This window comes from Podarcis vaucheri (assembly GCF_965113315.1).
Source record: "Podarcis vaucheri genome assembly, chromosome: 6".
In the NCBI taxonomy this organism is placed as follows: Eukaryota; Metazoa; Chordata; class Lepidosauria; order Squamata; family Lacertidae; genus Podarcis; species Podarcis vaucheri.
In genome coordinates, this window is record NC_138764.1 from 105,869,984 (window position 1) to 105,897,565 (window position 27,582).

General features: G+C 51.5%; 1 protein-coding gene and 1 long non-coding RNA gene across 2 annotated transcripts in view; both read left to right on the forward strand.

Moving 5' to 3' along the window:
* LOC309534366 overlaps positions 1–27,582 on the forward strand; it is a 292,267-nt gene that overhangs the window by 132,703 nt on the left and 131,982 nt on the right. The window lies entirely within an intron of this gene.
* TTI1 (TELO2 interacting protein 1) lies at positions 371–27,487 on the forward strand. The gene is made up of 8 exons (XM_082225869.1): positions 371–490; positions 1,082–3,398; positions 5,996–6,196; positions 7,331–7,479; positions 8,993–9,133; positions 12,748–12,952; positions 16,144–16,231; positions 26,719–27,487. The coding sequence occupies exons 2-8, from the start codon at positions 1,133–1,135 to the stop codon at positions 26,930–26,932; spliced, it is 3,264 nt and encodes a 1,087-aa protein (XP_082081995.1). The 5' UTR covers positions 371–490; positions 1,082–1,132; the 3' UTR covers positions 26,933–27,487.

The following is a 27,582-nucleotide window of genomic DNA, read 5'->3' on the forward strand; positions in this document are numbered from 1 at the left end:
TGGCCGCGCGCCCTTTCACCCCGGCGCCGCGCGAGGGTCAGAGGGCGGCATGCTACGGGGGGCCGCGGGGGACAAACCACCCAGGAGGCGCGAGAGAACTCCGGCCGCCGCCGCTGCTGCTGCTGCTGCTTCGGCCGAACAAGCGGCGCCAAGTCCAGCCGGCGCCTCCCTAAAGCGCACGCGCGGAGTCCCAGCGACGCGTGCGCAGTAGGGCCCGGCCGCCGCGCATGGGCGGTGCTGCTCCGGTGGGACTTTTGTCGCTCCTTTCCGCTCGCCCGTCTCCCCCGCGGGAGATATTTCGCTCCGTCAGAATTGTGACTTCCGGCATGTGGCAAACTCTCGCTTTCTCCCGAGCAGCGCCTGAGGAAGGGAGAAGCGGGGGGGGGGGAGGCGAGGGGGGAATAGGCGACCAAGGGACCTGCGACCCGGGGCCACTTCCAGGGCCTTGCCGGCGGCCTGACCCCGCCCACTCCCCGGACTCCGGCCCCAGGTGAGGCAGTGTGGCTCAGTGGGTAGAGCGCGTGCCCTCCGGGCATAAGGGCCAGGCCAGGCCCCCTCCTACAAAGTTGGACCCCAAAGAGACCGGCAGTCTGGGCCAGGGACGCCGCCAGGCTAGACCAGAGGGCATTGCAGGGGGTCAGGCTGGATGACCCTCGGGGAACCCCTTCCAACTCCACACTGCTGCGATTCCTGCACTGCAGGGGGTCGGGGCTGGGTGACCTTTCGGGGTCCTTTCCAGTTCTACACTTCCGGGATTCCCAGGCCGCTTCCTTTGTATGCCAGGGGGCTTCTCTTTCTCTCTTCAGCTCCAGGCATTGGCCAAAGCTGCCCTGCTCTGCACACACTGGGGTAGCTAGCCATGCAGTGAAACTCTTTAAGGGACCTTGAGACTGCCTGCTGAAATTCAGAGTGCCTTCCTCTAGTTTTTTGAGAACTTAAGGCCTCTTAAGGCTGACAAAAGTTATGTGAAGCGGCACATTGGGCTTGTTACCTTTTTTATTTATTTATTGTGTTTCTCCTCCTGCTCCTCCTGTAACCTGAAAGCTGCTCTCACAGAACTTATTTCCCCTTTCCTACGCAGGATGACGATGACCGGAGGAGAGGCCTGAGTCGAGGGCGGCAGGGCCAGGCCATGGCTGTTTTCGACACCCCGCAGGAGGCGTTTTGGGCCTTGCGCCCGGCATGCGTGCAGCTGACCAAAGCCCAGACGGCGGAGAACGTGGAGCTGCTCCGCTCCCAGCTGCGAACGGTCAGCGACTCTGCCCTGCAGGAACTCCAGGAATATGTCCTCTTCCCCCTGCGCTTCACCCTCAAGATCCCAGGGCCGAAGCGGGAGCGTGTGGTCCAGACTGTGGCCCAGTGCGTGGCCTCGGTGCTCTCCGCCACGTGCGTGAAGAAGCCCGAGCTGCTCCTGGAGCTGTTCTCCGAGCTCTGCGTCTGCCTGGCCTCGCCCTCCAGCCCGCAGCAGCTGGCCCCTCTGTCGGAGGAGCTGAAGGAGGCTGTCTTGCAGGCACTGCTGGCTCTGCTGCATTCGGCTTCCGGCGACGTCCTGGCGACTCTGTACCAGCCCTCCAACCTCCCACACCTGGGCTTTGCCGTCTCCTTGCTGCTCTCCCTGGCGGAGCAAGAGAAAGCCAAGCAGCTGAAGATCACGGCCTTGAGATGCCTGCAAGCGCTGCTTCTGCAGTGTGACTGCGAGGGGGGCCACCGGCCACTGGACGGCGAGGAGGCAAAGCGTTGCGGGGATCTCTTTGCTTCCTTCCTGCCCGGGATCTCCCTGACGCTCTCCCGGATCATCGCGGGGGACGTGAAGCAAGGCCATGCCATCGTTGTCTTGGCCATCAAAGTCTTCTCCTGGGTGGTAGCTTCGGTCATGGCAGACGAGCAACTGGCACAGATCCCGCCAAAGACGGAGGCATCCGTGCAGGGGCAAGGCACGCTCTCGGAGCTCGTGGTCTACCGAGACCCCGACTGGGCAAAGAGCACAGCAGCCAAGCTCTCCATCCTGATCGCGAAGGTGGTTGGGTCTGTGTCCGTTCACCCTCACTGGAAGGCGAGGATGGAGCTGGTGGAAATGGTCCAGCTCTTGATGGCAACCTGCGGCCGGTCTTTGGTTGACTCCGCTAGCCAGCTCCTGAAGGCCTTGGTTGGCCTCGTCAACGATGAGAGGCCCGAGATCCAAACGCGGAGCAGCGAGGTCCTGCGGAGCACCGCCGAGCAGGGAAGGGTGGCGGAGAACCGCCTTCTTGCCGACATCCTTTCGGAGGACCTCCACTCCCTGGCCACCGCCCTTCCCCGCCTGATGAGCTCCCAGGATGACCAGGGCAAGACGGTCACCTTGAACTTGCTCCTCGGGTACTTGAAGCTGCTGGGCCCCCGGGTCAACCTGGTTCTGAACTCCGCTGCCCACCTCCACCGCCTCTCCAGGGCCCTTGTGCAAGTCCTGGAGCTGGACGTGAAGGACGTGAAGGTTGTGGAGGAGCGGCGCCTCGGGAACGTGCCAGGACCTTCACAGCACAGCAGCAGCGCCCAGAGGAAGTGCTTCCAGTTCTTTGCTGACGAGCACATATTCTCCTTGCTCCAGCAGATCTGCCGGGTCCTCGGATACTACGGGAACCTCTATTTGCTGGCGGACCATTTCCTGGGGCTGTACGGAGAGTCGGCTGTCTACCGGAAGCAGGCGGCGATGGTCCTCAATGAACTAATTGCTGGAGCAGCTGGGCTGGAGGTGGACGTCCTTCATGAGCGGGAAGAGGTGACCAGTGCTGAGGATCTCAGAGGCGTCATGGCTTCTGTGCTGGAGGAATACGTGGACCAAGCCAACTGGCACCTGGTCACCAGCATCGAGGCTGAGGAGGTGGCCAGCGAACTGGAGGCGAAGCGCTCCGGGCTCCTTGCCGTTCCGCCTGGCCAGCCCCTTCCTCTCCCAGATGCCAAGCTCACCGTCCATGCCATGAACGGCAACATCTGGCAGATTTGCATTCAGCTGGAAGGGGTGGGCTGCTTTGCTTCCGCGCTCAAGCAGGACTTCCGCCCGCTGCTGATCTCAGCCTTGTACCCCGTCCTGGAGAAGGCAGGAGATGCCACGCTCCTTATCAGCCAGGCAGCCAGCGGGGCCATGGAGGACATCTGCTGTGCCTGTGGCTACGGCTCCATCCCAGACCTTATCAACCAGAACGCTGACTACCTGGTGAACGGCATCTCCTTGCACCTGCGTCACCAGGCTCACGTGCCCCGTTGCTCGCGGGTCCTGGAAGCCATGCTGAGACACTCGGATGCCAATGTGCTGCCCCTGGTGGATGACGTCATCCAGGACATCCTGGCCAAGCTTGACCTGCATCACGCTGACCGGGCCGCCTCGTTCCTCGGGGTCATGCACACGCTGCTGCTGAGGCTAGGTACCGATTCACCGCCATGCTTCTATCCTGCTTTTTCTTTCAAGGAGCTAAAGCCATAAATGGCTCTGTCTCCCTCTCACAGGGACACGGGTGGTGCTGTGGGTTAAACCACAGGGCCTAGGACTTGCTGGTCAGAAGGTTGGTGGTTTGAATCCCCGTGACGGGGTGAGCTCCCGTTGCTCGGTCCCTGCTATTGTCCACCTAGCAGTTTGAAAGCACATCAAAGTGCAAGTAGATCAATAGGTACCGCTCCGGCGGGAAGGTAGACGGCGTTTCCGTGCGCTGCTCTGGTTCGACAGAAGCGGCTTAGTCATGCTGGCCACATGACCCGGAAGCTGTACGCCGGCTCCCTCGGCCAGTAAAGCGAGATGAGCACCACAACCCCAGAGTTGGCCGCGACTGGACCTAATGGTCAGGGGTCCCTTTACCTTTACCTTTACTTTCCCTCTCACAACAACAGCCCTGTGAGGTAGGGCTTAGCTGAGGGATGGCGATTGGGCCAAAGCCAGGCTTCGTGGTCGTGGGGAATTCGAACCCTGCTCTTCCAGGTCCTAGTCCGGCAATCTAACCACTTTGCCACCTTGGCTCAGAGTAGGAAATGCACAGCACCCCCTCCAAAATGGGGGACCTCTGTCTTGTCTGTGCTATCCCAGGGGTCCGGGCCTTGGTTGCAATGTGTTGCTTAATTCACCCATTTCTCCCTTTCAGAAATTCTGTAGCCGAGTTAGGAAATGAACCAGGGCCTTGGATCCGTGCTGGTCACATCTACACCAGTGGTTCCCAAATTTTTTCAGGCCACTGCCCTCTTGGTTCCACATTCGCATCCCCAGTGCCCCCAACCATGTAAAAATCACTAATTAGGATATCAGTTTGCCCAACCCACTAAAGAAGAGAACAGCACAATGAAATTCAAAATGGTAGCAATTAATTGCATGTTTATTCAAAATCCAATTAAAACTATTTAGTTTAATTCAGCAAAGCATATGAACTTGAATCAGTGATGCCAGCTTTTCAAATTCTGTTAGTCCTTTAAACCTCTGGCACCCCCTTCCTTCCCCCTTGCCTCTTAGTGCCTTCCTAGGTAACCCCACTGTCCCCCATGGGGTGGTGCTTCCCACTGATCTACACTCTGGGGGGATGCCAAATGACTCGGGAATAACTCCGTTAATCTATGCATGGGATTTCCTTCAGAGGATGCATACTCAGGAATGCATATGTGAGAGTAATATTCAGCACTGAGAGTTATAGCCAACTAAATCATACTTGCGAGTAGACCTATTGAAATTGAGGCACCTATGTCATGCCTTTTTAAATTTCAATCGGTTTGCTCTGGGTATGATCAGCGCAGGATTCATCCCAGAGTTATTCGGAGTCAAGATCTACCTGTTTAGAAAGGAACAAATTGAATTCCTTGAAGCTTCCTTGGTATGCAGCCTGATTGTCCCAGTTGCAGAGGAAAGCCAGGAGAATTTGTAGCTGCTACTATGTACTGTACAGTACCTCTTTTTGTTTTTTAGAACTTTATTAAGGAATCAGAATATCTTACACAATGAAGAGAAACGAATCTGGTGGTGACTTGCTATCATAGTTCTATAGCATATGGGAGCATGAAGAGGTTGATTAAAATCAGACCAGAAAATGGGATTATCGTTCTCTCGGGATCAAAGAGGGCTTGTGGTAGTGGATTTTGGTATGTAGTCAGCACCAAATAAATCTGGTTTCGTGGGAATTTGCCAGTTCCTTAATTCATGTCAGGAACATCCATCATGCGAGGGCTGTTGGCTTGGTGGTGTCTCGTAAAACACACATCAAATGATCCCACTCTTCTGCAATTGGGATGTGTAGGGCCTTCTGAAACCAAATGTGAAGGGAAAAATCAAACATATTTCTCCATTATTGAGCAATAGTCATAGAATCATAGAGTTGGAAGAGACCACAAGGGCCATCGAGTCCAACCCCCTGCCAAGCAGGAAACACCATCAGAGCACTCCTGACATATGGTTGTCAAGCCTCTGCTTAAAGACCTCCAAAGTAGGAGACTCCACCACACTCCTTGGCAGCAAATTCCACTGTCGAACAGCTCTTACTGTCAGGAAGTTCTTCCTAATGTTTAGGTGGAATCTTCTTTCTTGTAGTTTGGATCCATTGCTCCGTGTCCGCTTCTCTGGAGCAGCAGAAAACAACCTTTCTCCCTCCTCTATGTGACATCCTTTTATATATTTGAACATGGCTATCATATCACCCCTTAACCTCCTCTTCTCCAGGCTAAACATGCCCAGCTCCCTTAGCTGTTCCTCATAAGGCATCGTTTCCAGGCCTTGGACCATTTTGGTTACCCTCCTCTGGACACATAGTCAACCTAGCCGCAGCGAACACATATATAATAAGAGTTTTACAAACCAGTTCTGCACGGTTTTATGAACCTAGCCTGGCCTGGAGATTCACTGCACTGTGTCTTCCCTGTGTGGCTTAGCCCTCTTTCCCCAAATTGGGACTTAAATCTATATCCCAGCTGCCCAGAATAGAACCCATTTCGTAGCCAAGTTCAGGATTGCTGTGTTGGGCCTAAGGAAGTCACGCTTTCATCCTCTTGGCAGCTTCCTGGTTTGCGGTGGAGCACCGAACAGAGAAGAATTTGGAGCACAAAGGTGGCCGTTTCTCGGGAGCAGCTGAGCAGAGTGAGGAAACCCCTTCTCCGCCACTTCTCACCGCAGAGGCCATGGAAGAGTTCTTCCTCGAGTACATGAAGCAGAAGCGGATTGCAGAAGGCAATCTCACAGAGGAGGAGGAGGAGGAAGGTCAGTACAGCTGGAAGTGCTTCAGGTCTCTGGCCGGAGCCCAGAATGCTCTTCCCCTACACACTCATGACCCTGCATGTGCATGGAATGCTATAGCTGCATTTGGGAGAGCTTGATCTTTTAGTGTGGCAGCAGCTGCCCTTCGGAACTCCATGCCTATTGACGTCAGGCAGGCGCCTTCACTGTACCCTCTTTTGGGGCCTGCAAAAAACATTCTTGTTGCAGAGGGCCTTTTCGGGAGTGGTGCCCGCCCTGTGGAACACCCTCCCATCAAAGAGATAAACAACTACTTGATATTTAGAAGACATCTGAAGGCAGCCCTGTTCAGGGAAGTTTTTAATGTGTGGCATTCTAATGTATTTTAAATCTTTGCTGGAAGCCGCCCAGAGTGGCTGGGGAGACCCAGCCAGATGGGCGGGGTACAAATAATAAATTATTATTATTATTATTATTATTATTATTATTATTATTATTATTAATTGTTTAGACTAGCCTACCCAGATGGGTGTGAGTTTTAACCTGCTTTTAGTCTATTGCTAGTTTAACTTTTTGAAAGTTTTGAAATATTGTTCATCTTTCATAGATTTTGTTGTTGTTTAGTCGTTTAGTTGTGTCCGACTCTTCGTGACCCCCTGGACCAGAGTACGCCAGGCACTCCTGTCTTCCACTGCCTCCCACAGTCTGGTCAGACTCATGTTTGTAGCTTCGAGAACACTATCCAACCATCTCCTGTCTTCCCCTTCTCCTTGTGCCCTCCATCTTTCCCAACACCAGGGTCTTTTCCAGGGAGTCTTCTCTTCTCATGAGGTGGCCAAAGTCTTGGAGCCTCAGCTTCAGGATCTGTCCTTCCAGTGAGCACTCAGGGCTGATTTCCTTCAGAATGGATACGTTTGATCTTCTTGCAGTCCGTGGGACTCTCAAGAGTCTCCTCCAGCACCATAATTCAAAAGCATCCATTCTTCGGCGATCAGCCTTCTTTATGGTCCAGCTCTCACTTCCATACTCCTTTGAGACTTTTTTCCTACAGTCAAGCAGTGCAGCATAAAGTTTATAAAATAAAAATAAAAAAATGTGTTTAGGTTCCACCCTGTATCGTTCCCATAAGTGCCAACAACCCTCCTTTCTCCTTCCCAGAGGATCAGCTGCCTTATCTGGAGCCAGAAGCAAACGAGCAGAGCCTGGAGACAGAGAGCCTTTTGCCAGCCCATGCCCAGACCGCCAAGGCCGTGATGGAGAGATGTGCCCACTTGCTCTCCGACAAGAGTCTCCATGTGCGGCTGAAGGTATGCCTTGGAGGAGCAGCCAGGACACCAGACGCTCTGCTGTTGGCCCAGCCCTGGAGACGGTATCCAAGGGCCAGCCCTTGCTTTGAATATGTAAAACAACAATGAAACGAGTTGCTTCGAGCATGTCTGCAGTCCCTTTTTCATGCGCCTGAGACTGATGGGCTTGGCCCCCAGCTCAAAGCGCTGATCTTAAAGCCAGCCAGAGGGTACCCTTGGGGATAATGCGAAGAATGGGTTAAATGACACAGTGCTAGGCCTCATATCTTGAGGAGCACATCCTCCGTGTCTGGATGCTCTGAGATTAGGGTGTCAGGTGCCCTGGGTCACCATAGCAACACCAGTGAGGTCGAGTGTATGATTTGCAGAGTCCTTTGCCCTTCCGTTGGTTCAGGGATGGGGAGACAGGCATAATGGTCTCCAGGGCATTGCTTTTAATAATAAATAATAATAATAATAAATTTTTATTTATACCCCGCCCTTCCCGGTTCAGAAAACCGGGCTCAGGGCGGCTAACAACAAATTTAAAACACTTAATTGATGTTACAAAAAACAGCATAAAATACGGAATCAAACGTGAATAACAATAAAATCAAAAATCAATTTATGGGAAAAATCCATCCAGTAAACATTAGATGGTCACCAGGGCTAGCTGGCTAAGTTAATCCTATTTGGGCCAGTGAGGAGGCCAGGGGAGAATTAGCTGTGGGGTCTCAGAGCGGGTAATCTTCACAATGAGGGGAGGGGGAGGGAAGGAAGGGGAATAAAAGATCAGGGTGAATTCAAATTAAAGGCCAGGCGGAATAGCTCTGTCTTACAGGCCCTGCAGAAGGAAGTGAAATCCTGCAGGGCCCTGGTCTCCTGGGACAGAGCATCCCACCAGGTCGGAGCCATCACTGAGAAGGCCCTGGCCCTGGTGGAGGATAGTCTGACTTCCTTAGGGCCCGGGACTTCTAAACTATGAGTATGTCCTGTTTTCCTGATCTTGTGCTGATGTTGAGCCCTGCCCTGTTTGCTGTCATGGTCTGACTCTGAAGCTGTCAGCTTGAGAGGCTGTAGGTTTTACACAGCAGCGTTTCGCTAGCATGGTGGTAGTGTTAGCAGATCTCTCTGCTCATAGGTCGATAGTAGTGTCTAGCTTCGTCTTGTGTCTGGAGACAACAAGCACATTGTCCCTTTGAACTGTGCAGGAGAGGAGTTTTCCCCTTAACTGGGGACTCTGGAAGAAGCTCTCTGCTGGGAGCAAGAAATCTCTGGAGACTCCGCTGGGGCTCCACACCCTCTGCCGACACATTGCACAAGTTGAGAGGTGGTCAGCTACCAACTGACTGCCGCAAGCGACTAGCACCTTTTAGTCTTTGAAAAAGAGATCAAGGACTGTTTTCTTCTCCAGGTGAGAACAAAGCAAGAGCGCTGAACACTCTTACATCGCAGAATCACTCGCCTAGCTGTCTCCACCTCCGTTCATGCCCTTGTGTTTCTCCTCTGAATTCTCCTGCGCTTCCCCTGGCAGGTCCTGGATGTCTTGGAGCTCTGCGTGACGGTGCTGAGTCCCCACGAGAGCCACCTCCTTCCCTTGGCCCATCGGACGTGGCCTGCCCTCGTCCACCGCCTGACCAAGGACGACCCTCTGGCCGTTCTCAGGGCCTTTAAGGTGAGCCTGTTCAGAATCCTCAGCACCCACCCACACCCCACCGGGGCTGGCAAGGGTCTGAACTCGGCCCCCAGTGCAGTTCCGGCAAGGGAGGAGCCAGCTGTCTTGACCACAGTCTAGTTTCATGGGCATGATCTGCGGAATTTGGGGCTTCCCCTTGTATCGAATTTTTGCAGATTCTGAAAATGAAGGGTGCTGGAACGTCGTAACGTGGCTTGGGGATTCAAAATATATTTTGGTTAAATTAATACAATATAGTTTTCTTGGTAAGGGAAATTGCATGGAAATCATTGGTTGCCAAGTATTTCCAGTTACATCACTGCCATCGTTTAGCATTAGCTGACATTTTCAGAAGGTGAAAGTTATTTGGTTTTCCTAAAGCAGTTGACGTGATTCTTCATCAGATGTAGACTTACCAAGCTAAAGGTTGTCTTGTCACAAAAATAATAGCAGATTTGAATTCCTCACACCCAAAAACACATTTTAAAGAAAGAGATTTGCAAAAATTAAGTTCCTCCCCTAAAATGGCACACCCTGGCCCTCTGTTTAATAAAATGTTTGTTTTTTTAAAAAAGAGTATGTGATAATGATAATACAATTTTATTTATATCCCGCCCTCCCCAGCCAAAGCCGGGCTCAGAGCGGCTAACAACAATTAAAGTAACACAGTTTACATAAAACCACAATCAATTAATTGAAATACATTCTAAAATCAATTCAGAATAAAATCAATTCAGAATAAAATTAATGGCAACCATTGGGCTAGAGTTCTGTGAGGATTACCAAAGGAGGGGATCAGACTGTGCCTTGGCCAAAGGCCTGGTGGAACAGCTCTGTCTTGCAGGCCCTGCGGACAGATGTCAAGTCCCGCAAGGCCATAGTCTCTTGTGACAGAGCGTTCCACCAGATCGGGGCCACGGCTGAAAAGGCCCTGGCTCTGGTTGAGGCCAGCCTAAACTCCCTGTGGCCCGGGATCTCCAAGATGTTTTTGTTTGAAGACCGTAAGGTCCTCTGTGGGACATACCAGGAGAGGCGGTCCCGTAGGTACCAGGGTCCTAGGTCGTATAGGGCTTTAAAGGTTAAAACCAGCACCTTAAACCTGATCCTGTACAGCCCGTGCAGCTGGTATAGCACCAGGTGAATGTGATCCCATGGCGAGGACCCCGTAAGGAATCTCGCCACGGCATTCTGCACCCACTGGAGTTTCTGGGTCAGTCTCAAGGGCAGCCCCGGTTCCTGAATATCAGCTGCTGGAAACCACAGAAGGCCAGTTGCCACAGCGGCCAATCAATAAGCAAAGCAGGGAATAAAACTAACAGCCTGACAGTGCGGTCCAGCGCTGAGCTCCGTAGTGCTAACTGGTGTGGGGCACCAGGTTGGCTTCCGCAGTTGCAGCCTGGCTGAAAAAGCAAAGTGAGAAACAGGGTCACAGGGGGAAAGTGGCGCAGCAAAGAGGACATCTCCCTCCCTGTATTTCATCTCCTCTTTGTTTCTCAAGGGCTGGTGCAAGATCTGCTTTTTTTTGGGGGGGGGTTGTGCTCCCTTTTAGTGAATCTGGCCCAGTTGTGCGCCAGCAGATTCTTCCAGTTGCCAACTAACCTGGCAAGGAAGAAGCATTCGATGCCCTCCAGGCTTCCAGCTCCGAGATCTGGCCTACAAGGAGAACGTTTGAAGTGCAAATGGTTTGAGCGACTTAAAGCTAAAAGCGTAATACACAGGGGCCCCCGCCTTGGGGGGGGGGGACAAAACCCCCCAGCCAAGCCTGCAATACCCAGCCAACATCTCAAGGACCAGGCAGGATTTTTTTACGCAGAGAGGAGGAGACGTTATCGAGGAACGCAGTTACCTTTTCAGCATTTTGAGATACGCTGCCAAGCAGCAGGGAAGGTGATACTTTTTAATTATAGAAATCCCTTTGATCGTGGTGGCCTCCTTTCTGAAACTGCAGAGAGGGAGGGAGAGAACTTCAGTGCGGCAGGGGACCCAACCCTCCCTGTGCTGGGTGGGCCTCCTCTCGGCAGCCGAGTTTAGAATCGTAGAATTGAGGAGCCGGAAGGGGTCCCAGGGGTCATCTAGTCCAACCCCTGCGGTGCCTAGAGGCTTAGCACTTCTTGCACTTTCTTGTCTTTAATAATAATAATAATAAATAATAATAATAAATTTTTATTTATACTCCGCCCTTCCCGGTTCAGAAAACCGGGCTCAGGACACCTAACAACAAATTTAAAACATTTAATTGATGCAACTAAGAACAGCATAAAATACAGTATAAAATGTGAATAACAATCAATTCAGAATCAATTTAGGGGGGAAATCCATCTAATAAGCATTAGGGCTAGCTGGCTAAATTAGTCCTATTTGGGCCAGCGAGGAGACCAGGGGAGAATTAGCTGTGGGATCCCAGAGTGGGTAATCTTCATAAAAAGAGGAGGGGGAGGGAAGGAAGGGGAATAAAAGATCAGGCTAACTTCAAGTTGAAAACCAGGCAGAATAGCTCTGTCTTGCAGGCCCTGCAGAAGGAGGTTAAATCCTGCAGGGCTCCTGGGACAGAGCATTCTACCAGGTAGGTCGGAGCCATCACTGAGAAGGCCCTGGCCCTGGTGGAGGATAGTCTGACTTCCTTAGGGCCCGGGACCTCTAAACTATGATTATTCATGGACCTTAAGGTCCTCTGCGGGGCAGACCAGGAGAGGCGGTCCCATAAATAGTCCTTTGCATGATGCTGCAGGCACCCCCAACTTGCACATTCGCTCTCATACACAGAGCTGCGCGGCACTGTGCAAACAGTGTGCAAGCCCAACCTGCAGTATTTGCTCCGAGCCCCCCAGACTTTGGCTGAACGTGACATAGAGAAATAATAATGATTTATATTCACAGCCCACCCATCTAGCTGGGTTGCCCCAGCCACTCTGGGTGGCTCCCAACAAAATATTAAAAACACAATCAAACACCAGCCGTTATAAAACTTCCCCGAACAGGGCTGCCTTCAGGGGTCTTCTAAAAGTCAGATACAGTGGTAGCTCTGGATGTGAACGGGATCCGTTCCGAAGCACCGTTAGCATCATGAGCAGAATGCAACACGCATGCGCGGGTCGCAATTCGTCACGTCTGCGCATGCGCAGGACGTCATTCTGAGTGTCTGCGCATGAGCGAGCGGCGAAATCCGGAAGTAACCCACTCTGTTACTTCCGGGTCACCACGGGACGCAACCTGAAAAGATCCAACCTGAAGCAAACGTAACAAGAGGTATGACTGTAGTTGTTTTATCTGACATCTGAGGGGAGGGCGTTCCGCAGGGCAGGTGCCACCACCGAGAAGCCTCTGCCTGGGTCTTGTGGCAGATCGCCCACTCAGCGCAGATTCATGCAGAAAGCAAGACTGGGTGCGGGTGGCCTGGCGCAGAGCGGCTGTGCTCTGAAGCAGAATGAAAGAGTCCTGCTTTTCATCCTAGGAGAGAAGGGGAATGGAATGGAGTATCCTGGGAAAGGGCATAGCTGGCTGGAAAACTGCACAGGAGCCCTCGATACGGCAGCATTTGGTTGCAGATTTCACTCATTCCAGCAAATGGGACTTGCCTCTGTGAATTAAGAGCCTGTCTGGTGGAATTTCCGCAGGTGCTGTGCACTTTGGGAGCCCACAGCGGCGACTTCTTGCGGCGGCGATTCTCCAAAGACGTCCTGCCCAAGCTGGCAGCCTCCCTCGTCACCCAGGCCCCGGTCAGCGCCCGGGCAGGGCCCATCTATAGCCACACCCTTGCCTTCAAGCTACAGCTCGCCGTGCTGCAGGGCCTCGGGTCCCTATGCAAAACTCTGGACCTTGGTGAGTAGTTAATCTGTGGAACTCCCTGCCACAGGAGGCAGTGACCAACCTAGACAGCTTTCAAAGAGAATTAGACCAGTGTTTCCCAACCTTTTTTGGGCAAAGGCACACTTGTTTCATGAAAAAAATCTCGAGGCACGCCACCATTACAGCCCCGTGACGTCACGCCGGGAGGGACATGAATTGCTAGCAAATTACATAATCACCTCCTTGAGGGCTGGCTCATCTTCTCCGAAGGCAGAACCCCATTAATTAACAGCACAGACTCACACCATAGCCAAGACGAGGGGGGAAAACCTCAGTCATGCACAGTCATGCACATGTGGGGGCTAAATGAGGACGAAGACCGGGCAGAGAGCAGGGTTCAAATCACCCCACCTGGCCAGGACAATCCCTGGGTGCTCCCTTGGGCCAATCGCCTGACCCACCTCGCAGGGCTGTTGTTGCGAGGATAACACGGGGAGAACCACGCGCGCCCCCGGGAGCTCCTTGGAGGAGAAAGCGGGCGATGAATGCAATGCACGAAATATATGAGAGGCGACCAGGTTTTGCAGGTGAGGGGCCCCCGCCAGCCTCCACTTCCAACACCCGGCGCAACGATGCCGAAGTTTCCCCCCGGGCTCGGCTCGGGGAGCAGCGCTGCTCCCCCCCGGCTCCCCTTCGCCCTCCCGGCTCTCTCTGCAGCCCACTGGGGACCCCCCTCACCTGCCAAGTCCGGAGCGCCGGTGGAAGTTGCATGCATGCATGCAGGAAGCTGCGTTGCCATTGCATTGCACTGCACTCCATGCAACGCCTGCACGCATGCATTGCCTTGCACGCCCACCAAGGGGTCTCCCCGCGGTCCGATGCGTCCCCTCCGGCACGGATGCAGCATTGCAAAAATAAAACCACCACCCCCCGACGCAGCCCTACCTGGGGGGCAGCCTCCGCCTCCGCCGCTCCGCCTCCGCGGGGATCCCCGGGCTCCATCCTGCCGCCCGATCTCCGCGGGGGCGCAGGCAGGCTGCGCGGGGTCTGCGCGGAAGAGCCCCTGCCCGCCCGGCCGCTGCCGCTGCGCTCATTCCATGGCCGGGAGAAGAGCGATTCAAACAAAACGCCCGGCCCGCCAGGCCACGCTGGGAAACGTAGTTCGTGCACCCTGCGCAGGCGCGGAGCCCAAGGGCAAGGGGACTACGGATCCGGGCAGCCCCCGCGCCGGGGACGGAGGGGGAGAGGCCGGGTGCAGGGATGGAGGGACGGGTGGGCGAGCGAGTGAGTGAGTGGCAGCCGCCAAGCCTTGGCCGAGAGCCAGGAAGGGCCTCCCCGGAGGAGGAGGAGGAGGAGGGAGGCGCAGAGCGGGAGGGAGGGAGGGAACCCCAGGGGTCATCTAGTGACGGCGCCCCAATCGAAAATTTGACTTTAAAAAAAAAAAATCTTTCGAATTTTTTAATTTTCCCCGCGGCACACCAGGCAACATCTCGCGGCACACTAGTGTGCCGCGGAACAGTGGTTGGGAAACACTGAATTAGACAAATTTCAACAGCCGAACTTTTGCAACCTTAGGATAACGGAGCTTGGAAAAAACTATTTAAATATCCCTTCCCAAAAAACCCGAAAGCTTTTCTACTGGGGTTGATAGGCGATGAATTAAGAAAAGCAGACCAGAGACTATTTATGTACGCTACAACTGCCACCAGAATCTTAGTAGCCCAAAAATGGAAAACTCAGGAAATACCAACACTAATGGAGTGGCAGACAAAAATGGTTGAGTATGTAGAATTAGCAAAACTGACTCACAGGATCCGTAACCATGAGGAAACAGAGTTCAAAAAGGAATGGAGTAAATTTGTCGAGTATATAGGTAATAACTGTAGAAGTTTAAAGACTGTAGCAGAATTAAAATAAATCTTGTGATGTGTATAAGAACCTGTGAAAGAGAAAATTTAATATGAAAGCCTGTTGAAGGGAGGGAAGTCTGTGCGCGATAGAGCGTGTAGAAAATAAGCAGACATACGATCGTTGAACTTTAGAGTATTTATTTTGTTTGTACATGTTAAAGAAAACTCAATAAAAAGTGTATAAAAAAAAGGATAACGGAGGTTGTTGCTTGGGAACCGCAGCACAAGGGGCTCTGCCAACCTGGCGCTTGGGAACGAGACAAACTCAGGGCTGGCAGAGCTGCTTTCTGCAGGGGTCGTGTGTGCATCTCTACCTGCCCAGTGCCAGGTGAGAATGTCTTTAGCATCAGTCTTTAGACTTTACCGTATTTTTCGCCCCATAGGACACACTTTTCCCCCTCCAAAAATAAAGGGGAAATGTGTGTGCGTCCTATGGGGCGAATGCAGGCTTTCGCTGAAGCCTGGAGACCGAGAGGCATCGGTGCACACCGACCCCTCTTGCTCTCTAGGCTTCAGGAAGCTCTGCGCAAGCCTTAGGAGCCCGGTGGGAGTTCCCGCGGGCCCACAAGGCTTGCGGGCAGCAGCCTGCAGCCCACGCGAGTGTCCGCAAGCCTTGTGCGCCCGGCAGGAGGTCCCGCCGGGTGTGCGAGGCTTGGGGCGGCAGCCTGTCGCCCGAAGCACGGGGAGCCCTCCGGAGGGCTCCCCCTGCTTTGGGCGAGTGTCTGCAAGCCTCGCGCGCCCGGCAGGAGGTCCCGCCGGGTGCACGAGGCTTGGGGCGGCAGCCTGTCGCCCCGAAGCACGGGGAGCCCTCCGGAGGGTGCCCCATGCTTCGGGCAGGTGAGCGCAAGGCTTGGGGCGGCAGCCAGGGCTGGGGAGGGAAATAATTTTTTTTAATTCACCCCCCCCAAAAAAAGAGGTGCGTCCTATGGGCCGGTGCGCCCTATAGGACGAAAAATACGGTAATCAGTCTTTAACATCAGCAGTTCCATCTAGACCATGGGCGCGTTTCAGCCCTGTTCTTGAGTTCGTTCAAAATCTAAAACAGCTTATCTTGTATTCCTTTCTTTGAATTTGTGCCATTTAGGTTTTTAAACCCTTTTTTAAAGCCTTGTAAGGACTGCAACTCTCTGTGCTCCTGCCTTCTCAGGAACCAAGTTTCCCTTGCCTACCCTGAGGCCTTGATTCACTCTGCAAGCCCTCAACCTTGCCTGACCCTCCTTGTTTGCAGATGCAAGCCGACGCTCTGCCCACCCTCCGGGGCACTCCCTGCGCGAGTCGTCTTCCGCTGACACTTCTCTCTTCCTGTTCCCACAGGTGAGGGTGACCTGAATAAAGTGGAGGACGCCTGCCTCCCCTACCTCAGCGCCAAGCAGCCTGCCAAATTGCAAGAGGCCGCCTGCAGGTAATGGAAACGCAGGCAACACAAAGCCTTTCATGTTGTACCCAGAACAGAATTTTAAAGCAGTGTAGGGATCCCTCGGCCATCAAGTCTAATCCCCCCTCTCTGCAGAAAAGGTGCCCCCTGCTAGATCCATAAATATGCTCCACAAGCAACACCACAAAGCCGGCTGCTTCAGGTGACTCACACAAGTGAGCCAAGGTGCAGGGGGCCTTGCCCTTCACTCAACAAGGACCTGCATTCATTCATTCCATCATCATCTTTATTTTATTTATACCCCGCCAATCTAGCTGGGTTTCCCCAGCCACTCTGGACAGCTTACAGCCTATATAAAACATAGTAAAATATCAAACATTAAAAACTTCCTGATACATTTATACACTGTTTAGGGAAGGTTTAAATGTTTGATGTTTTATTGTGTTTTTAATATTCTGTTGGAAGCCACCCTGAGTGGCTGGGGAGGCCCAGCCAGATGGGTAGGCAATAAGTAATAAGTTATTATTATTTCTGCTTGATTGTTAAAAAAAACAAAAACCTTGACGCAGTTTCCAAAGGGAATAAAACAGTAAAACTATCTGTAAAAACAGTAAAACAAAACAAAACACCCAGCCCTTTGAAACATCCCAAAGTCAGCTATGAACTAAAAAGAGATTAAAACATACATCCACTTTATACATGTGTGGACAGTCCTTGCCAGACCAAAAAGTTTGGAGTCCAGTGAAGGCGCTTGCAAGGGGTTCCAGAGTGTAGCTGCCGCCCCACTGAAAGGCTGAGTTCTTTCCAACACAGAAAAGGCATCCTGTGGCCTTGTATCAGTGCCAGCTCTGTTGATCAAAGCGGTTCAGTGGGCACATGTGGGGTCAAGGCGACCTCGTAGGTAAACTGCTCCCAGGTTTTTCAGGACTTCCTATACTAATATTGACACCTTGAACTTGGCCCAGTAGCAAATCAGCAACTGGTGCAGATTTCTGAGCACACACAGGTGTTCTCTGCGGACAAGGGCCCCTCCTCCGGTCAGCAGTTGTGCTGCAGTATCCGGCACTAACCCCAGCCTCTTGGGATTCCAGTTCCTGGTAGGTGGAGCAGCCAATGAAATCTTCTTACCGTGTAAGACTCTTTGGAAAAAGGCAAATTTGGTTCAGTGGGAAGCCTGCCTAGCCCTGCCTGCTGTTTCACCAAACCAGGCAAAGGTGGATCTCCCCCACCACACCCATTTTCTTTCTGTTTTCTCTCTTCCGTCCCTTTGGCCCTGAATGTCACTTGCGCTTGCCTGAGCCCAAATCTGTTTCTCTTCACCGCTTGGCAAATCCTGGAAAAGGACCAGACCCTCTGTTGCCGTCGTGGCTTCTTAGGTAAAGGTAAAGGGACCCCTAACCATTAGGTCCAGTCGTGGCCGACTCTGGGGTTGCGGCGCTCATCTCGTTTTATTGGCCGAGGGAGCCGGCGTACAGCTTCTGGGTCATGTGGCCAGCATGACTAAGCCGCTTCTGGAGAACCAGAGCAGCGCACGGAAACGCCATTTACCTTCCCACCGGAGCGGTACCTATTTATCTACTTGCACTTTGACGTGCTTTCGAACTGCTATGTTGGTAGGAGCAGGGACCGAGCAACGGGAGCTCACCCCGTCACGGGGATTCGAACCACCGACCTTCTGACCAGCAAGTCCTAGGCTCTGTGGTTTAACCCACAGCGCCACCCGCGTCCCTGTGTCGTGGCTTCTTAATTTCTCTTTAATACATGTTTAGTCAAGGAAATTTGGAGGAGGAAAGAAACCCCCGGTCAACTCTCGTTAATAGTAGAAGAAGCACCAGTGGTTCTGTTGATGGGGCTCCAACCTGTTGGGATGCTGCCGGGGACAAGGGGGCATTTGGCAGCCAGGCAAACTCCAGTTCTCGGAACAGCATCAATCAGCAACTCGAGCCTCCGAAACCTTCAGAAACTGAGCACGCTCTTCTCAGCAGAGTGAATAAATCTACACAACGGAAGTGGCAGACAGAAACATGTGCAAGCATTATTTACAGGCGTTTATTCAGCATCAGGAACCAAGGAAAAACATGTCTTCTTCCCTTCGTGTCCAAGCAAACCAGCAGTACAGCAAAAGCAATATACAGCGGACGTTCCCAGCAGACTGTGCTGGAAGTAAACAGGCATGTGACCTACAACAACTCCACATATCTGTTCCTCTTAAGGAGGAACGGAACATCAATATCTGAACACAACAAAGGCCAAAATGCCCTGGGGGCAGGGGCAAGTGCTGAGGGTCCTTGCTCTGTCACAGTGGGAGCGAAAGACCTTTCCCATCTCCAGAGTTTCTGCAAGCTTAAATTCAAGTTACGTAAGCCTCTCCCTTCCCAGAGGTTAAGAGGACCTGCTTTGTGGACGCCCAGCCTGAGTCCTTCCTGCCAAACAGAAGATGGAGAGAAGATGCAGTAGCCATCTTCAGAGATCTGAATGGCTGTCGCATGGAAGAGGGAGGCAGGTTGCTTTCTGCTGCTCCAGAAGGGAGGGCTCGAACCAATGGATTCTAGTTACAAGGAAGGAGATCTGGACTCAACATTAGGAAGAACTTTCTGAGCGTAAGAGCTGCCCAACAGTGGAACAGACTTCCCTGGAAGGTGCTGGACTCTCCTTTGCTGGTAGTTTTTAAGCAGAGGTTGGCTGGCCATCTGCCAGGGGTGATTTAACTGAGATTCCAGCATTGGGGGGCGGGTTGGGCTAGATGGCTTTTGGGGGTCCCTTCCAATCTGCTTTTTCTTAACGCCATGCACTATTTTATAAAGTTCTATAATGTCGCTTGTTACTCTAAACTAAAAAAAACGTCCCAGATGCTGCAACCTTCCATCATGGACAAAGTGGGTAGAGAATTTTTTTTCTCCCAGTCTCATACAAACATCCAAGTTGCATGTTGTAGGACTCAGGACAGATCAAAGGAAGTCCTTCTTCTTCATCATCGTCATAAAATTTTATTTATATCCCACTGTCCCCAGCCGAAGCTGGGCTCAGAGCGGCTAACAACAGTAAAAATAACACAGATTACAGAAAATCATAATCAATTAATTGAAATACATTCTAAAATCAATTCAGAGTCAAATTAATGGCCACCATTGGGCTTGAGTTCTGTGAGGATTGCCAAAGGAGGGGGTCAGGCTGTGCCTTGGCCAAAGGCCTGGTGGAACAGCTCTGTCTTGCAGGCCCTGCGGAAAGATGTCAAGTCCCGCAGGGCCCTAGTCTCTTGCAACAGAGCGTGCCACCAGATCGGGGCCACAGCCGAAGAAGCCCTGGCTCTGGTTGAGGCCAGCCTAACCACCTTGCGACTTGGGACCTCCAAGATGTTTTTATTTGAAGACCTTAAGTTCCTCCGTGGGACATACCAGGAGAGGCGGTCCCGTAGGTACAAGGGTCCTAGGCCGTATAGGGCTTTAAAGGTTAAAACCAGCACCTTGAACCTCATCCTGTACTTCACTGTGATACCAGAATGCTGGCCTAGGTGGGGCACTGGCCAGATCCAGGAAGCTCTTCCTATGGTCTTCACCATCAGCTGCAGGGCCGCAGATTCCTACCCCCCCCCCAGCTTGTGCCCAAAAGACTATTCTTGGAAAGGCCAGGGCACCGACGACAGCCTTTTTGCAAAGCAGATCGGCCTTTTTGCACCGCAGAGGAGCTTCTGCGCTGAGCAGCCTGCTTCCAACTTGCCCGGACGAGCCAAACCCACCGAGACGCTCCAGCTCCGTTCGGCGCAGACCCGGCGGGTTTGCACAAGCCAGCGATGCCGAGCTGTTTCTCGCCACGGTTAAACAGGCGCCTCTCCGTGCTCCCGGCTTGGGCCGCTTTCATTCCCTGCATCCCCATCTGCCAAGTTGCAAGCTCTGGTGCAGAGCCCTGCCAAGCGAAAGCTTAAAAACAAAGTAAAAATCAATAAGCCGCACTTGAGCAAAGCAAATACAAAGGCGAGCACGTCTGCTTGGATTAACCCGGGCATCTTTCGCCATGGAAACGGAGGTTGCTTGGAAACTGCTGGAGTAAATTCATATATATATATATATATATAAAATTGCAGGAGTCAAGTTTGTCCTTAAGCTTCACAGCCCTCTGGACCGCCAGGGGAGAATCTTGGCCCAAGAGGAGAAGGGTCTTGGCGTGGAGGGTGGGTCACCCAAGGTCAGGCTGGACCTGAGATGGCCAGTCAGGAAGTGGAGGCGCCTGACGGAAGGGGTCAAGAGGCATCTGCCGTGTCAGGCTGGGGAAGGCAAGTAACCAAACAATTAAACAATTGCAAACAATTATCAGTAATATCCAAGGCAACAATGTACCAAGTACAACAATGCAATGTCAATATAAATTCTTTATGTTATAATCTATACAGAACATTAAACAGTATGAAAACAAAATAACAAATAAAATAAGTCTTGTAAGTCTTCTTTCAGAGACTTGCATAGTCTACAAAGACTTGCAGAGACTTAGAAGACTCTTGGATCTATGTTTCCAAGAGAATCCATCAAGAGCGCATATCTTGTGACTTTCAGAGATTTGTAAGATTTCTGTTTATTTGGTTTTGCAGGGAGTGCATATTTCATATACAGTCATACCTCGGGATAAATATGCTTCAGGATAAGTATTTTCGGGTTGTGCTACGTGGCAACCCGGAAGTAACGGAGTGCATTACTTCCGGGTTTCGCCGCTCGCGCATGCGCAGATGGTCAAAATGAAGAAAGAACTTGTGAAGAAGGAACTTGTATTTTATCCGCCCTGAATCTTCCAGCATCATCGGACTTGGCTTAGTGAGGACTTGCAGCAGCTGTGCCCAAGCTCTGCCGGCTTGGAGGTCCTGGTTCAATCCCCAACATTTCCCCTTAAAAGATCCCTGGCAGGAGGACTGGGGAAGGGGCTTTTGCCAGCGGCTGTGGGGAGCGCTTGCCAGCCTGAGGGTGCCAGACTGGCCGTTTGGCTCGGTGCGAGGCAGCTTCGTGTGTCTGTTGACTCTGGCCGCTGCCGCCCGGTGGGGTTCAAGTGAGATTAGGTTGCCGGATGGCGCCCAATGCCCAGTGGGCTCTGTGGCTGTTGCTGCCCAGATGCGGCAGGCTGTGCGTATCAGTCAGGGCTGCAGAACAAGCCAGCTGGAGTCCCTGGTGGAGTTTCTCAGGTGCAAAGGCTCTAGTGACGACAGCCTGGCTCTCGGCATCGTTTGGTAGGCACAGGATTGGGATGAGGGACAGGGATGGGATGGAGCATCTGTGAATCATAGTGCTGTAGGGTTGGCAGAGGACACCCAGGGGCCATCCAGTCCAACCCCCTGCGATGCAGGGAATCCCAGCTAAAGAATCCCCACCCAACCTCCATTTAAAAACCTCCAACGAAGGGGCATTCGCCACCTTGGAAGGCGTAATGGGTTGCATCACAGTACCTCTTCCATCTCTTCCTCTGTGATTTGGGGAGCCCAAAGGTGTCCTCTCTGTACATCCTAAGGCATTGTACTTTTCTCTTTCCTGCAGAATCCCCTGTCTCTGCCTTTTATTTATTTTATTTTATCCTTTTCATTTCATTTCATCTACAGTCATACCTTGGGTTGAAGCTGTTTCAGGTTGAGCGTTTTTGGGTTGCGTTCCGCGGCGACCCAGAAATAACGGAACACATTACTTCCGGGTTTCTCCACTCGTGCATGTGCAGAAGTTCAAAACATCATTAGGAGCCAGTGTGGTGTAGTGGTTAAGAGCGGTAGTCACGTAATCTGGGAAACCGGGTTCGCGTCTCCGCTCCTCCACATGCAGCTGCTGGGTGACCTTGGGCCAGCCACACTTCTGTGAAGTCTCTCAGCCCCACTCACCTCACAGAGTGCTTGTTGTGGGGGAGGAAGGGAAAGGAGAATGTTAGCCGCTTTGAGACTCCTGAAGGGGAGTGAAAGGCGGGATATCAAATCCAAACTCTTCTTCTTCTTCTTCATCATGCGCAGAAGCGGCAAATCACGACCCGTGCATGGCAGACGCGGGTTGTGTTTGCTTCAGGATGCGAACGGGGCTCCTGAACGGATCCCGTTCGTATCCAGAGGTACCACTGTATTTCATTTATCGCCTCCATGGAGTTTGAGGTGGCATGCATACCTCTCCCCTTCCTCATTTTATCCTTACAACGACAAGCCTGCCAGGTAGGTTAGGCCGAGAGCGAGCGCTTGGCCCACAAGGTCACAGCCAGTGAACTTCGTGGCCCAGCGGTGGACCCGAACCCTGGTCAACTGGGTCCTAGTCCAGCACTCTAACTGCTGTGCCATGCTGCCTCCGTACTCAATGAATAAGCGCCCTTTGTTGTGGAGCCCGTCTGGTCCTCCCGCGCGGTTCCTCGCCCAAAAGGATGGATTTCTCCAGGTCTGCCAGCCGTTTCCTAGGCCACGGAAGAAGTGCTGCGATTATCCCTCTAGGAAAGGGCTCTGCTGAATCCCAATCAGACCTGAAGAGCCTCTCTTGGTTTCAAGAGCGGTGGCTTGGCTGCGGAGAGCGTCTAATTCCAGCCTCGGAGGCCGTGTCGGTGGGCACAGCGCAAACACACCTGCCGCAAAGAGGCAGGGAAGCGGCTGAGCTGGGTGGTGCCTTGCCTGGTACAAACAAGAAGTTGAAAAGGCCACGCAAATCCATTAAAAAGAGAGAGAAGGAGAGACCGGTTTCATCTCCAGAGGCCTTCTCTGCCTGAAGCCAAGTCTTTGGTGTTTGGATTTTGCCCAGTTTCCCGCAGCAGCTCTAGAGGAGGCCAGTGACTGTCAAACTGCCCACCTCTGGGAGGGTAATTCTGGATTGATTCGCCTGGAGAAAAGCCACAGAAATCTGCCAGGGGAATCACACAGGTTTGAAGGGTCCGGCTTGGGCTGCCTAGTCGGTGCCGTGCTTTGAAACCGAGTTGCTTCATCAGTTTGATTTGATTCACTTATATTCTGCTTTCCCACAATGAGCTGTGGCCAAACCATATTACAGCAGACATTCAGAGCATCAAATTACGGAGCGTCGGAAATACCGCTGTACAAAATGCAGAGCATGTCAGTAAATTCAAAAATGACAAAAATCAGCAATTTGGCTCACTCAGAATGACTTCAGAAACCAAAACAATCTAGGTTTTAAGTACATAAACACATTTCAATTTAAGCTGTTTAAATTTTTCAATCCTGATTAAGGCAATTTGTAGCAAAGTAACAGTAGAACAACCACACCAAATTTACTGGTGTTTTGGCCAATCAGAGGGCATTTTCTGCAACAGCTGCTCCCACACCTGTGGAACTCATTGCCTCTTGAGCTCAGCATGACCAGGAGACTGCAAACCTTTTCGGAAAGTTCTTAAAACTTTCTCTCAAGGTGGAGTGCCTGCCTTGTTTCTTTGATTACTGTTGGCTTTGATTCTAGCAATTTTGAGTGGGCCTTAAAAGAGAAAAGCATGATTTATAGACCCCAGGTCCCTCCATAACCCCCACTAGGTGCATTGGCTTCTGTACCTGATATCTGCCTTGGAGGACGAAGTCCCATAGAAAAGCAGCGGCAATGGCAAGATTTATAAGTCAGTGAGAAGGTGGCTGCACAATGAAACTGTTTGCAAAATTCTGTGAGAAGGAGAGAGAGAGAAGGAAAGGAACCGCTCTGTTGGCGTCAGCTGGGTCGGCCTTCCCCAAACTGGGGGCCCCAGTTGCCTTTGGACTACAGTTCCCATCATTCCCCAAGCCAGCATGACTGTGGTGACTGGGGCTGATGGAAGAAGCTAGAGTCCAAATGAAGATAATTATTATTATTATTATTATTATTATTATTATTATTATTATTATTAATTTATTTATTTATACCCCGCCCATCTGGCTGAGTTTCCCCATTCGAGTGTTAAAAACAATACAGCATTAAATATTAAAAACTTCCCTTCAGATAGCTGCCTTCAGATGTCTTTTAAAGATAAGATAGCTACTTATTTCCTTCACATCTGAAGGGAGGGTGTTCCACAGGGCGGGTGCCACTACCGAGAAGGCCCTCTGCCTGGTTCCCTGTAACTTGGCTTCTTGCAGCGAGGGAACCGCCAGAAGGCCCTCGGAGCTGGACCTCATTGTCCAGGCAGAACAATGGGGGTGGAGACGCTCCTTCAGGTATGCAGGACCAAGGCCATTCAGGGCTTTCAAGGTCAGCAATGAAACTTTGAATTGTGCTTGGAAACGTACTGGGAGCCAATTTAGGTCTTTCAAGACCGGTGTTATGTGGTCTCGGCGGCCGCCCCCAGTCACCAGTCTAGCTGCTGCATTCTGGATTAGTTGTAGTTTCCGGGTCACCTTCAAAGGTAGCCCCACGTAGAGCGCATTGCAGTAGTCCAAGCGGGAGATAACTAGAGCATGCACCACTCTGGCCAGACAGTCTGCGGGCAGGTAGGGTCTCATCCTGTGTGCCAGTGGAGAGTGCCAGGTTGGGGAATCTCAGCAGTCATGTCGCACTTTGAATTTTGTGTATGTGCAATTCCTACTTTTAATAGAGCAAGTTTGGGAAGAGATCATAATGTCATCTCAGGTGTTAAGCTAAGTGTGTGTGTGTGTGTGTGAGAGAGAGAGAGAGAGAGAGAGAGAGAGAAGGTATGTTTGCGTAAGATAGATAGACATTCCTTCCAGAGATCTACTTCTTTCTCTCACAGCCTTTTAAAAATTTAATCTCTGAACCAGTTGCTTTATGTAATCACATTCTGAAAATGCAGCTAACTCTGAACCCACAGCTATTCACCTCCGTGTGGGAATGTATTGATGAAGGAAGTTTAAAATAGGACGTGGCAATGCCTTTAATCAGGACTCTCTCGTTTTTCCCCGGGCTTCGGCTCGCAGCAAATAAGCATTAAGGCGGAGAACACTTATTTAGCACATTGCAATTTCCAGGGTGCTGACTGTGCCGTGAACCAGAACCGTATTTTGGGGGGAAGGTGTGGGGAAGAAACAAGAGGCTTTATCCAGAGGCAGGGCTCCAAATGAGTTGAGACAGGGCTGGTGTTCTCCACAGCCGTCCAGGATCAAACATATGGATTGCAAAGCAACCAGGATGAATTAACATCCTTTGCCATTGATTAGGTGGAGAGAGCCTGGCAGGGAACCATCACTGCAGAGCAAAAATGGTTTCCAGCCACCCAGTCCAGAAGAATGGAAGAAAATTATTGTGGAGAAGACTTGTGGAAAAGTTGATTGATTTGAAAGACAAGCCAGTCATTGCAGGGACTGGACTAGGAAGGGAAGACTGTCCTCACCTGCAATGTGAGCCGGGCCTCGATTTGCTGAAATAATGCTGTGTCATTATGCAAAGCCATCGCTCTGCACCCATTAAAAAACTGCTGAGCCTCCAAAGTAGGAATTTGGGGGAAGCCTGAAAGAGGGCAGAGCCATGTGAGACTCAGAGGGAAACCACTTCCGACCATCATTCTGAATGATGCGATTTGGTGATTCCCTTTTTACGATACGATACTATAATCTTTATTGTCATTGTCCCATACAGTTCAAGAAGGACACTGACAAAGTGGAACGTGTCCAGAGGAGGGCAACCAAAATGGTCAAAGGCCTGGAAACGATGCCTTATGAGGAACGGCTAAGGGAGCTGGGCATGTTTAGCCTGGAGAAGAGGAGGTTAAGGGGTGATATGATCGCCATGTTCAAATATATAAAAGGATGTCACATAGAGGAGGGAGAAAGGTTGTTTTCTGCTGCTCCGGAGAAGCGGACACGGAGCAATGGATCCAAACTACAAGAAAGAAGATTCCACCTAAACATTAGGAAGAACTTCCTGACAGTAAGAGCTGTTTGACAGTGGAATTTGCTGCCAAAGAGTGTGGTGGAGTCTCCTACTTTGGAGGTCTTTAAGCAGAGGCTTGACAACCATATGTCAGGAGTGCTCTGATGGTGTTTCCTGCTTGGCAGGGGGTTGGACTCGATGGCCCTTGTGGTCTATTTCAACTCTATGATTCTATAAACTGATTTTTTTTAAAATTGTTATTCATGTTTTATACCATATTTAATGCTGCCTTTTTTTTTTTAGCATCAATTAAGTGTTTTAAAAATTTTTGTTAGCCACCCTGAACCGGGGTTTTCTGAACCAGGAAGGGCGGGGTATAAATAAAATATTATTATTATTATTGCTATTGTTATTATGTTGTTGTTCTTGTTGTAGATTTCTTTTTATGTTGTAAACTGCTACAGGTTACGTTGTATGATTTTAGAGGAAAGTTTTCCTTTTATGCTCTGTCGCCCATTGTAAAGGCCTTTGGCTATATACAATAAAATGGATTGACGAAGAGCCCTGTCTTTGACTCCCACTTGGACTCTTCTTCACAGAGGTCTTTTAACAGAAGTTGGGTGGCCGCCTTTCAGGGATTCTTGAGCTGTGATTCCTGCGTTGCGAGTGGGGGTTGGAATAGATGACGTTTGGGGGTCTCCTTCCAACCCTGTGACTTTATGATTCTAGACTTCCCGTTGACTCAGCTTCCCCTCCCTGCTTTTGTTTTTGTCTCCGCAGCGTTTTCCTCCACCTGATGCAGGTGGACCCGGACGCCGTCTGGCTCTTCCTCAGCAACGTCTGGTGCCCCCACCCCTACGAGCCCCCCCACCCCAGCCTGCGGCCCGTGAAGCTGGCCGGGGCGGAGAAGAAGCGGGGCGAGTTCACCGACAACGTCGGGCGGCTGCTGGGTGAGCTGCAAGGGAGGGAAGGAGCGGCGGCAGCTGCACCCTGAGAGACACCCTTGAAACCTGGAGAGACGGGAGCCTTTTGCTAGAATCTGGGGGCCCAGTGGCGCTCCAGGCAACAGCAGGAAGGGGAACAGGAGGGTCGATGGGGGAAGATCCTCAGGCAGCATTGTGCAGTTGCTGAAGAGGAGCGTTGGAGGTGCACATCCTTGGGAGAAGGTCTCAGCTGGCCAGAGAACATGACTGCGAAGCCTCTGAGCATGAGATGACTACTTAGTACCTTAGGTTCCTAGGGACCTCAGCCCATCCGCACCTCGGCTGAATGTGGAATAGGCACCCCTTCTGTGTCCTTTGATTGCCCCTCGTCCATACGGCATTCACCAGAAACAGCCGCTGCCCTCGACGTTCTCCTTCTAAATCTGGGATTTCTCTGATCCACGGAAAATCCAAAAGGGACACTTGCTCTGCCTGTCATTTTTTATTGATTCAAAAAAGGTTATGCAGTAGTCTGCAAAATGCAGTGTTATGAAACAGGATCTGGTGTGGCAGTTTACCTAGCGCATCTACAAATACAGACATGAAATAAAGCCGAAATAAATAAACCACAGGGCTGTTTTGCTGCGTAGGAGGCAGTGGCTGCAACTATAGTATAGATATAATGGTTAAAGAAGACAAGGTTCCCCTGTTACTCCAAGTT